This window comes from Phocoena phocoena, chromosome 20, assembly GCF_963924675.1.
Source record: "Phocoena phocoena chromosome 20, mPhoPho1.1, whole genome shotgun sequence".
NCBI lineage: Eukaryota > Metazoa > Chordata > Mammalia > Artiodactyla > Phocoenidae > Phocoena > Phocoena phocoena.
Genome location: NC_089238.1, coordinates 7,838,074 through 7,850,016, shown reverse-complemented (window position 1 = coordinate 7,850,016; position 11,943 = coordinate 7,838,074). Strand labels below are relative to the sequence as shown.

Here is an 11,943-nt window from a genome sequence, read left to right as displayed (position 1 = left end):
GCTGCACAACTCGCTTTCCTTGGACTCGGCGCATGCGCTGCAGAAGTATCTCCTTGTCCAAGAGCTTCAAAGGGAAAGGGGCGGGGCGGGCGCCAGACTCCCGGGACTTCCGGGACCGTGCAGGGCTTCCGCGCGCAGCCTGCCAACGGCGGGCGGCCCAACGTCCGCTGAGGCCACGCCCCTGCTCCTGTCAGCTCGAGAGTAGGCGGGGAAAGAGAGGGGGCGGGGCTTTGGCTCAGCCAATCAGCTCCAGCAGAGAAGGAGCGGAAAGGCGGGAAAAAGAGGAACCAAAAGAAGGCTGAGGTGGTGCCAGGACCAGGAGGGGAAGGTGGGCGGAAGGAAGAGCGGTCCTCCAGGTGACGTTGACCCGGCCTCCAGAGTAGGGGTGACCCTTTGTCAGGTAGCATCACCCCCAAGTGTCACCACCCCCATTCCACATTCCACGTCCTTAAAGGGAAGACCCCGATTCTCTGAAGGTAGCTTAGTGCCGGGGGCACGGCCTCCTCATTCTGAGGGGGCAGCTGAGTTCCGAGCCCATGTTCCCTACACATCTGAGGTCCAGACCCCCGACTTGAGGAAATGCACTTTTATGAAGATGGACCTGAACTCTAAGGGGAGGCCCTGATTCTAAGGCAATCACCCGCAATCACGAGGACAGCCTAAAATCTACCCTGAGCTGCTTGGGGTCTACACTACGGGTGCTGTCACCCCAAAGCCTGAAAGGGATCCCCCTGTTTCAGACCTCCCCGGGGTTCTGATCGCCATTCCAGCACCCCTAGTCCCTCGAAAATCCCATTAACACAGTCCTTAAAATGGGCCCTCTGGCTCCTGTGTCAGGGCATCACCCCAGTATCCTGCCTTCTCCCCGCTCCTTCTCCCTAGCCTGGCAGGCATCTCCCCACTCTGCACCTCCACCTCTGGGGCCCTCCTCAGCCTGCATTCCTGACTCCTGGGACCCCAGCAGCTCCCTCACCCTGTGCCCCTACCTCTGGAATTCTCAGAAGCCCCCTCCCCCGGCACCCCAATTCATGGGACCCTCTCATCCTGCGCCCCGATCTCTAGGACCCCTACCCCAGCATCTCCTTCACCCATGCACCGACTCCTAAGAACCCTCACCCTATATAACCCCATCCTGGGACTACAAGGACCCTCCCATCCCCTGCCCCCTACTCCTGGGACCCCTGGCAGCCCCTTTACCCCGCACCTTGGACTCTAACCATCCCCCCTCCATCCCTCTTGTCTTGCAGCAGCTGAGCCCCGGGGTGGGCCTAGAGCCTCTGGACGGTAGTGCCCAGCAGGCAGCACCCAGCATTCCTGCTCCGGCCTCCCAGGGCCTGGGCAGCAGAACAGCAGACATGCACATCCCAGAAAGCCTCCAGGACCTGGCCAACAGTGAAGCCGTGCAGTTTCTCAAGAGGCCAAAGACGATCGCGCGGAGCTTTGCAGGGGTGAGGCCCTCCTGTAGCCCGGCTGCCCCGTGGGTGACAGGAAGCAGGTGTCTCACCTCCCAGACCCAGTGCACAGAGAGTGGGGGTGGGGGGAAGAAGGGGTTAGATGGGGAAAATGAAGCCAAAGGGAGCTCATAACGGAAGTCACCCTTTACTGAGCATCTAACTGTAGGCCCTGCGCTATTCTGAGCACTTATTAACTCTCCTGGGAAGAAACAACCCTGCAAAGTGGGTGCTATGGAGCCCCATTTTTGAGAGAAGAAAACCGAGGATCAGAGAAAGTTAAATAATTTTTTTAAGGCTGTGCTGTCCGATTTGGTAACCACAAGCCACGTGTGGCTATTCTAATCTAAACTAAATAAAATAAAATATTCAGGGAATTCCCTGGCAGTCCAGTGGTTAGGATTCCGCACTTCCACTGCAGGCGGCCCGGGTTCGATCCCTGGTGGAGAAACTAAGATCCCACAAGCTGCATGGTACGGCCAAAAAAAAAAAAAAAGAAATCATGCCTCAGTCACAGTGGCCACATTTCAGCCTGGCGGCTCTCATATTGGACAGTAAGGATCTAGAACATTTCCATCATGGTGGAAGGTTCCATTGGACAGCGTTGGCTAAGGTCACACAGTAAGAGGCAGAGAATCAGACTGGGGTCTGTGAGATGCCAGAGCCCATTCATTTCCACCTCTCAGACAAGGGACCAGGAGAGGAGCAGGGGCTGGGGCCTCTGGGGGGAAAGATGCACAGAGGTAGGAAGAGAATAAGAATATGTAATGTAGACCTAAGATGCCAGAGGGTAGGTGGTCACTATGGCCAGGCACAGTGCCAAGCAAGGGATTTACCTGCATTCGTTTCATCATTACCACATTCGCGAAGAGTCAAGACACCTGGGGTCAGATCCTCATTCAGCCCCCGACTTTGCTGTGTGACCTTGAGCCGATCACTGCTCCTCTCTGGACCTCAGTGCTTGAATTAAAGCTGTGACTGTGGGCTTTACGCTGTGCAGCCTCCACGGCACTCCTCTGACAGAGTTGGGAACCGAGGCCCAGGGAGATGATGAGATTTGATCGGGGTCAGGAGAGTAGGTGGGATGCCCGGGATTGAATGCAGGGTCCTATTCCAGAAGGATCGATCCGGCCTGACTGAGAATCCTGGTTCGACCACATGGTCTCCGTGTAGAGCGACATCCTGCCCTGCTTGCCTGGGTTGGTCCTGGCGTAATTAGCAGCAGCACCTCCTTTGATTCTCAAAAGTGCCCCGTTTTATTTGATAACTTCCCCGGTGACCCCAGGTCCGTGTGACCTTGAGCAAGTGACTTGATTTGTCTGAACCTCCACACCCTCCTGTGTATAGTCCTTCCCGCTCACCAGGAAAGACTGTGTGTGAAAATGAAATCAAGGCCCCTAAAGTGATTAGTGTGTGCCTGGCAAGTAGCCATCTTTCCTTCGATAGCGATTATTATTGGGACCAACTTGTGATCGAGGAGAGAAGGATAGGTTTGGGGGCCATAGGGTGGTGGGGACTCGTGTCCATCGTCGTTCTCACCCAAAGGAAGAGGTGAAAAACGCATTCCACATCCCAGTTCCAAGTCCCTCGCTGGCCTCGCTCTTCGGCTCCTCACCACGACCCTATGGCATGAGCATCATTACACCTGTTGGACCCAAGGGGAAACTGAGGCTCACAGAGGTTGAGCGACTTGCCCAAGGACGTCACCCAGCTGGAGAGCGAGTCAGAAGGATGCACGGGCTTGGCTTCTGATGCTTCAGAAGGAAGGGCAGGTGGCGAGGGAGAAGGGGGTGGGGAAGGGCTGGGGGGAAGGGCTGGGGGGAAGGGCCTCCGACTGTGCCAGACGTTTCAGTCACGGACTTTGCCTGCCACCTCCCTCCTCCCTCCCGCCCGCCCTCTCCTCCTTCCCCCCCTGGCCCAGTTCCTCGGCAGGGAGTCTCCGGGCAGCTGGTCCTCCCATCCTTTGTCCTTCTCACGGCTGCCTGCCAGCTGGTGCCATAACTAATGAATCTTTGCTCCCTCCCCGGGGACAGGCCAGGAGGGGTGTGGAAGGAGGTCTGCCTCGGGCTTCAGAGGCTTAGGGTCCCTCTGGCCCAGCCAAGCCCCCTTCTTGCTTGTCCAAGGTTTTTTGGGTCAGTGGACAGACAGCCCGCGGGCCTGGAAGTCAGGGGGGCTGGATTCCAACCCCCTCCCCCCATGACTAACCTTGAGAGGACGCTTCCCCTCTCTGGCCAGTCATGAGAATTGCCATCAGGGCCAGGCGTCCACGTCTTTGCAGCACAGAGACAGACTGGGAAACTGAGGCTCCAAGAGGGAGCAATTTGCCCAAGGCCAGCCACACAGCTGTTGGAGTCAGACGCGGCTGGCTCTTTCCACTGCACAGTCACGGCTTTCGATTTATCACCTGTGAAAGGGCGATGGATTAGTAACCGCGACCACGCGGGGCCCCCAGGGCTGCAGGGAGGGGGCGAAGGTAAAATGAATCTGGGCTCAAAAATGATCAATGGGCCTTCCCGTCCTTGACCTGGCTCTGCCTTGGAACAGCAGGGCAAGACGCTCCCCTTCTGCAGACTCAGTGTTGCAGCCCTGAAATGGAACGGATGTGAATACCCTCCCTTAATGCTGGAAAAAAAAAGAGGGACTAGTCATTATTATTATTATTATCTGTTCTTTTTATTCAGAGAAGGCAGTTAAGGCAAAGGAGAGAGGAGAATGGACAGAGGCTGTAGAGTTTAGGGGTCCATCCTCTGCCTCTCCCTTCCCCACTCTGAAGGGCAGCGCAGGAGCAAAAAAGAAGGGCCAAAGTCATTCACTCTTTCAACACATTTGCAGAGGTCCAGTCTGGTGCTGGGTGCTGGTTGTAGAGAGAAGGGGCCCACGTGCACCCTGTCCAGAAGGAATTCAAATTCTAATGAATTACCTTCCCCTTGTCTCCTCCCCTCCCTCCTGTCCCCAACACTACCACATCCAATCAATCACCAAGTCCAATGTTGCATCCTAAATATCACTGGCTTCCCCAGAGCCCTGGCCTCAGCCTTTCTGCCTGGGCCCTCCCATCCATCATGACCAGGGAGATTTTCTCTAACTCCCTGTCTGACGCTGGCCATCCTCTGCTCAGAGCCCTTCCATGCATAAAATTAAGTCCAAGCTAGAAAATTAATTTTTGCCAGGGCTCCCAAGTCCAGGCCCCTCGGTGTGGTGTTCAAGGCCTCAGAGGGTCTGGTCCCTGTGTTTCCAGCCTCACCTCATACCAGACCCCTCAGATGAGATTTGTCTCCAGCCCCTGCAGGAGCTTCACTCTGCAGCATCTGGCATTGGCACACATGGTTTGGCCTGCCTGGAATGCCCTTCCTCCTGTCTGCCTGCAAAACTCCTCATTCTTTTTTTTTTTTAAGTTTTATTGGAGTATAATTGATTATAGTTGATGTTGTGTTAGTTTCAGGTGTACAGCAAAATGAATCAGTTATACCTGTACATATATCCACTCTTTTTTAGATTCTTTTCCCACATAGGCCATTACAGTCTATTGAGTAGACTCCCTGTGCTCTACAGTAGGTCCTTATTATCTATTTTATATATAGTAGTGTGTATATGCCAATCCCAAACTCCCAATTTATCACTCCCCAAAGCTCCCCATTCTTTAAGGTACAGTTCAGGTCTCACCTTACTTCTTCCTAAATCCGGCCCCCTGACTTCAGTTCCTGCTCAAACCTTGACTCTCTCCCTGAGCGTAGGCCCCAGCCTCCTCCCCAGACTCCCAGCCTCCAGTCTCACTCACTCCAGTCCACCTCTGCATGGCCCCACAGGGCTCTTCATACACCCGGAGCTGACCCTGCCCCTCCCCTGCTCTCAGCCATTCCACGGCTCCCTACTGACCCCCAGACAAGATCCCACTCCATAGCCTTTCTCACCCTGCAGCATTCCTTACAGGCCTCACCGCATCCAGAAAGCCCTCCTGGACCAGCTCCCACCCCCATCACATACACACACCGGTTCCTTCCATATCTGGTGTGGCCCCTGCCACGCTGCATTGTGACCATCTGGGACAAATCGCTGGGGCTTCAGATCGTCACTGAATCTCATTGATGGGAACCTCTGCCCTCGGGGCTTCTGGTCCAGCCGGTGGCAGCATATACAGCAGGGGTTAAAGCAGACTCAGGAGCCAGACAACTTGGGTTCAAATCCAGGCACTGCCTGTCACTAGCTGACTGACTTTGGGCCACTCTTCACCCTCTCTGTGCCTCAGCTCCATTATCTAAAAAAACGAGGGTGTTAACAGTGCCCACATCCTAGGGTGGTTGTAAGGATGACACAGGCTAGTAGTGCTTGTGGAGTACATCGGTGGTTTCATAAATGAACAGGGTTAGGTGGACAGTGGTACCCCCGTGTGCTATGTGCAGTGTGTGCACAGACAAAGGTGACAGGGCTAGCATATTGGTGAGGCTGCATTTGCTTTTTTTTTTTTTTACTTTTATTTATTTATTTTTGGCTGTGTTGGGTCTTCGTTGCTGTGTGCGAAGACCTAGTTTCTCTAGTTGTGGAGAACAGGGGCTACTCTTCATTGCGGTCGCAGGCTTCTCATTGCAACATCTTCTCTTGTTGCGGAGCCTTGGCTCTAGGCGCACAGGCTTCAGTAGTTGTGGCACGCGGGCTCAGTAGTTGTGGTGCACAGGCTTCGTTGCTCCACGGCATGTGGGATCTTCCCGGACCAGGGCTCGAACCCGTGTCCTCTGCATTGGCAGGCGGATTCTTAACCACTGTGCCACCAGGGAAGCCCCGCATTTGCTTTTTTTTGGGCTGCGCCGTGTGGCATGTGGGATCCTAGTTCCCCAACCAGGGATCGAACCCGTGCCCCCTGCAGTGGAAGTGCGGAGTCACCACTGGACTGCCAAGGAAGTCCCAGGCTGTATTTGCTTTAAAAAAAAAAAAAAAAGCCTTGGGAGTTCCCTGGTGGCCTAGTGGTTAGAATTCAGCTCTTTCACTGCCGTGGCCCAGGTTTGATCCCTGGTTGGGGAACTGAGATCCCACAAGCTGTGTGGCGTGGCCAAAACAAAATATATTAAAAAAAAAAAAAAAAAAAAGCCTTGAAGCAAAAGGTGAATGCTCATTAGGTACTGAGTGTTTATTACACTTCTCTCTGTACGTTTCTGTGTCTTTGGAATATTTCACAAATTCCTTTTTTAAAATGGAGAGGAATTAGTGGAGCTGGGAGAGAGGAGGAAGAAGTGGCTGCCAGAGGGAAAGACTTGAAGGCAGAGAGAATCAACAGGATAGCAGATACTTATTGCCCTCTCTTCCCGAATCCCGGGCACGGTGCATTTCATATTGGTACTTGGGTTGGGGGGCAGAAGGTGAGCGTGAGCGAGGCAGGGGTGAGTGGGGGGGAGATGAGGGGCTGGGACTCTGTCCTGGGGGTGCTAGGGAGCCATGGGGGTGCGGGGCTGGGAGCTGGGAGGGGCAGGGTGTGGAAAGAGCCCCTGGGGGGCCGTGTGGGGAGACTTCAAGGCAGGGAGGCCGGGGAAGAGGCTGGGGCAAGGGCCCAGTGGGGAGGATGAGGCCTGAGCTGGGATGGAGGAGAGGGGCCGAGGGGCAGCGGGAGGATGGCTCTGGGAAGCTCTGAGGATGTGACCGGGAGGGAGGGGTCAGAACCACCGGGAGGGTGTACGGCAGGGCCCCCACACCCAGTGATGGGGACCCGCCCGGGAGGATGAGCCGGTCTGGGGAGACGCTGAGCTCTGCTCCGGCCCCTGGGGACCCCCATCCCGCACCCACAGGTCTTCTCCCTCATCGTCTTCTCCTCCCTGCTGACTGATGGCTACCAGAACAAGACCAACTCGTCGCAGCTCCACTGCGTCCTCAACAGCAACAGCGCGGGCTGCAGCTTCGCTGTGGGAGCTGGCCTCCTGGCCTTCCTCAGCTGCCTGGCCTTCCTCGCCCTGGACGCCCATGAGGGCCGCACCACCAGCAGCCGCTTCAAGACGGCCTTCCAGCTCCTGGACTTCATCCTGGCCGGTGAGCCCCCCGGGCACTGCCCTTGACCACCCAGCCGGCCCCGACCGTCCTCCACATGTGACCCAAAGCTTTGCCCCTCACTTCTCAAAGCTCTTCTGCGCCCGCTGTTTCCTCCCGGGGAATCATTGCCCATCCCTTAGACTCAGGGTAAGGGTCATCTCTTCTGACCCCCAGACTAATTCTAGAAGCCTCTCTCCTGCCCAGCTTTTTCCTCGCATTCATTCACCTCCCTTCTTCACAACCTTTGTTGAAAAGCCACCAGTGGCAGTGGCCAGCGGTTGGGTGCAGAGCGCAGTCAGCGACCCAGGTTTGAAATCTCACCTCTGGTGCCTCCTCAGTGTGTGGGTTTTCTTCCCTCTCTGAGCTTCTGTAGAAGCTGGGATGAAATTTCCCACCTTCAGGGTTTTTCTGAGGATGAACCTCGAGAAAGGACTCCTGCAGTGATGTTGATATTTACCAGGCATATCCCCTGTGTCAGGCACCGCTTCAAGAGCTCCCCATGGCTGTCTCATTTCTTCCTCAGAACCACCCAAGGGGGGAAGTCCTGTTCAGATTCCTATTTCACAGAAGAGGAAACTGAGGCTTGAGGAGGTTGTGTAATGGCTGCCGAGTGGCAGATCCAGGCTTCCAAGCCAGGCCTGGCCTCCTAACCAATGCCGAGCACCCTAGATAGAGCCCGGCACACAGTAAGCGCCAAATAAATGCTCGTTCCTTTTCCTCAGGCCCCAGGCTCCTTCCTCTCCTTTTCTGCACCTGCCCAGTTCCAGCAACTTAGGGCTGGGAGGGCCCCTAAAGGTCACCGAGTCCAGCGCTGTCCAAGAGAAGGTTCTGTGAGGACAGGAATGTTCTGTGCCTGGACTCCCCAACACGGGAGCCACGGGCCACGTGTGGCCGCCGAGCACTTGAAGTGTGGCCAGTGCCACCAAGGGGTGGAATTTTTTTAAATTCTATTTTAATCGATTGGAATTTTTGATTGAGTGAAACATAAAAAGCTGCAAGTGGCCAGCGAGCCCCGTAGTGGACGGCACACCCCACTCCAGGGGTTGTTTTGCGGCCGGCTGGGAGGGAGAGGCCACGGCAAGACCCGAGGCCCCAGCAACCCTTCCTGAGCCCTCTCTCCCCAACTCACGCCCACCCCCACCCCCCACCCCTCTTCTCTCCCTCGACCCCCCAGCCCTCTGGGCAGGCATTTGGTTCGTGGGATTCTGCTTCCTGGCCAACCAGTGGCAGCATTCGCTGCCCAGACAGTTCCTCCTGGGGAGCAGCAGTGTCAAGGCCGCCATCACCTTCGCTTTCTTCTCCATCCTCGTCTGGGTGAGGAGCCTCCTCCCTGCAGGGCGGGGTGGTGTGAGTTAAGAGGGCTAGAACCTTCCACCCAGCTCCCCAGGACCTCCGCAAGCCCCTTTTGTGACTTTGGGCAAAGAGGGAAGAAGGCGCCCCTTCCGCCCAGCAGACTCAGCCCAGTGTGGGCATCATCCAGTGAGCTGTGGCACAGCTCCCACCTGGGCCGACCCCACCCAAGCCAGCCTCCAGCCCGCCCTCCTCTGCCCACAGATATTCCAGGCCTACCTGGCCCTCCAGGACCTCCGAAATGATGCTCCAGTCCCTTACAAGCGCTCCCTGGACGACGGCGGCGTGGTGGTGACCTCTCTCTCCCCGCTGTCCGCCACCAGCCCTGTCAACACGCCCACCACCGGTCCCCACAGCCTGAGCTACACCAGCTCCGCCCTGTCCCCCCATCTGACCACTCCGAAGGCCCCCCGCCTCACTATGATGCCCGACACCTAGACAGCCTCATCCACACCAGTAAAGAGACTCCTCCCTCCAGAAGGGTTTCTGAAAACTGCCCTCTGTCCTTCTCATATCTGTTTCTCTCCGGTCCCTCGAGTGCAATGGGGAGGGGGGAAATCCTATGGGGTCTCCTCAGGGGTTTCTGTAGCAGGTCCCACTTCCTGTCCACCTCCTGGACTCTCCCTCTGGGTGCCACCTTGATAGCTAGGGGCGGCGACGGGAGGGAAACCCTTTTTTCAGGCCTGTGACACAGCGAGCCCTTTACTCCTTGCACTGGCCACAGGAGGGAGGCACGAGGTGCCCCACTGTACAGCTGAGGAAGCTCAAGTTCAGAGACAAGATGCTTCCGCCCGCGGAGAGGGCTCTAAGGAGAACCAGGGCCAACACGGACCGGCCCTGTCTCCAGGGCCCACATCCTTTAACTCACCCCAGCTGACAAGGGACCCACTCAGACCCATGCGGTGGGAGGAGTGGTTAAAGGAACAGGGGATGGCAAGTCCATGACTGAGGTCAGGGGAGATCCTTGTCTTCAAATATTTGAAAGCTTGTCTTAGGGAGCCCCGAAACTAATCGGGGACTCGTGCTTGGGCCACAAAACGCTCCTGCCTGCAGGGACCCAGCAGGTCACTCCAGTGGGTGAAGTACCCATGAAGCAAGAGGCGGGGCAGGGGCCGAGTCTGGGAAGGGGCAGCCTTCACTCAGCACCCAGCGTTCAGTACCACAGCCCGGGGGTGACCAGAGCAGCGCTGTCCAGGGCTTTCCTAGTGGTCTGGCGGTTAGGACTCCACGCTTCCACTGCAGGGGGCACAGGTGCGATCCCTGGTTGGGGAACTAAGATCCCACATGCCACGATGCAGCCAAAAAAACCCAAAATTATAGAGCAGCGCTGTCCAATGGAAACAAAGTGTGAGCCATGGGGGGCAGCATTTAAACTTGCCAGCTGGCCACATGAAGAAAAGTAGAATGAAACAAGTGAAATGAATTTTCATATATTTTATTTAACCCAGTATATCCAAAATATGATCATTTCAACATGTCATCAGTATAAAAAATTACTAGCCAGGTAGCTTACATCCTACTGCACTAAGTTTTTGAAATCCTTCGCCTGTTTTACAAGGACAGCACATCTCAGTTTGGGGTCATCACATCTCAAGTGCTAATGGTCACTGTATTGGATAGTGTCGCTCTAGAACCTTCTAGTTTTTCTAGAACAACCGGACATCCGTTTCTTTTTATGTGGAATTAGTTGGCAAGGAATACAAAAAAAAAAAGCTTAATGTTAGGCTGGCCAAACCAAACACACCCACACAGGGGCCACAGTGGTTGCAGAGCGTTCATTTACAAACTGGGAAAAGCAGTGTGAGTTGTGGGGAGGCAAATGTGGGCTCCGTGGTCCCCTTTTTGGGTTTCCTGTGTGGCAGTGCTCAGGGTGCAGAAAGAAGTAGGCCGTGGTCCCCGTGGGCACTGGAGGAAACGGCAGCCATGCGGTGGAGTGGGCAGGGTTCCGGCATGGCAAACGGGAGGACCCAGAGCTCTGGTCCTCGCTCTGTCACTAGCTGGATCACCTGGAACGTGTCACTGAATCTCTCTGGTCCTGAGCGGGGCTGGCTGTCAAACTAGAGACTTGGACCAGATTTAGATTGATGGTTTGAGGGCTGCGTTCAAAGAGGTGCCCCCTCCCGACCCTGAATCAACCCAAGCAGCCCTGCTCCTGCATTTTCCATAAGAGGCTTCTGGACAAATTCCTCTAAACAGAAGGTCCGTTGGCTTAGCTTACAAGAAAGAAAGAAAAAATACCTTTGAAAAACCCCACAGCAGTGGCTAAACATACAGGATCCAGCAGCAGGAAGCCGGGGTACCAACCCCACCCCTGTGGCTCACCCGGCTAAGCCTCGATTTCCTCCGCAACAAAGTGAGGGTGCTCTGAGGGTCCCACGAGCTCACCCGTGTAACGCACATTGCCTGGCGCTTGAGATGCTCGGAAACGCCAGCTACCTGCCTCCTGAAGCTTCCAGAGTCATCCTACGGCAGAACTGGAGGCGGCTAAGGAAAGTCTCAGCAGACATCTAGGGCATTTGGCGAAATCAGGGAGCAAAACTCCAAAAGGTTACAAGGGCCAAGCAAGTAAACCAAGTGAAGGAAACAGGCCAGGTGTGAAGCCAATCTGGAGGGAAACATGGAAAAGATTTGACTTTCCTTTGAACTTCACAAAACCACAAAACAACAGCGTCAGCCCAGTAAGAGATGGTATCAACCCCTCAGCCGAGTCCTGGGGACTTGGTGGTGGAGGGAGGGGAAGCTCATGTCCCAGCCATTCACTCCAGCCATCTGCTGCCACCCAGACACGAGGACCTGGCATTGTCAGACTGATGGGGTTTTTTTCAAGAGAAGCCAGAAATCCCGATTTTAATGTGAAAATCTGGTTTTTAAAGGCTCTCTAGGGAGAATTGTCAGGGAAGTTCTGTGCCAAGATACGAAGAATCTTCGAGATTTTTTTCCTCCACAACCTCTTCCCCGGTGGGGTCATGAGGAGTCAGGGTGCAACTGAGTCTCAGGAAGCCCAGTCTCTCGTCTCCCTGCTCCTCTCAGGCCTGGATCGCCTGCGGACGGCAGACGGGGTAAAGCAGAGGCAGAGAGAGGGGCTGGGGTGCCGGGCGGACCCCACAAATGCCAGAGAGAGGGCAAGGAG

The 11,943-nt window shown here is 55.5% G+C and overlaps 1 protein-coding gene across 1 annotated transcript; it reads left to right on the top strand.

Moving 5' to 3' along the window:
- The first annotated feature begins 276 nt into the window (after window positions 1-276).
- On the top strand, window positions 277-9,307 carry SYNGR4 (synaptogyrin 4). Its single transcript, XM_065899361.1, has 5 exons — window positions 277-356; window positions 1,251-1,448; window positions 7,226-7,463; window positions 8,638-8,777; window positions 9,018-9,307. Exons 2-5 carry the CDS (start codon window positions 1,356-1,358, stop codon window positions 9,249-9,251), a joined length of 705 nt encoding a protein of 234 aa, XP_065755433.1. The 5' UTR covers window positions 277-356; window positions 1,251-1,355; the 3' UTR covers window positions 9,252-9,307.
- The last annotated feature ends 2,636 nt before the right edge of the window (window positions 9,308-11,943 follow it).

Bases quoted from the DNA above. Each gene is read 5' to 3' on its own strand.
- SYNGR4 (XM_065899361.1), top strand. From the start codon at position 1,356: ATGCACATCCCAGAAAGCCTCCAGGACCTGGCCAACAGTGAAGCCGTG. The intron at 7,464-8,637 runs GTGAGCCCCCCG...TCGACCCCCCAG, and splicing joins CCTGGACTTCATCCTGGCCG to CCCTCTGGGCAGGCATTTGG. The intron at 8,778-9,017 runs GTGAGGAGCCTC...CTCTGCCCACAG, and splicing joins TCTTCTCCATCCTCGTCTGG to ATATTCCAGGCCTACCTGGC.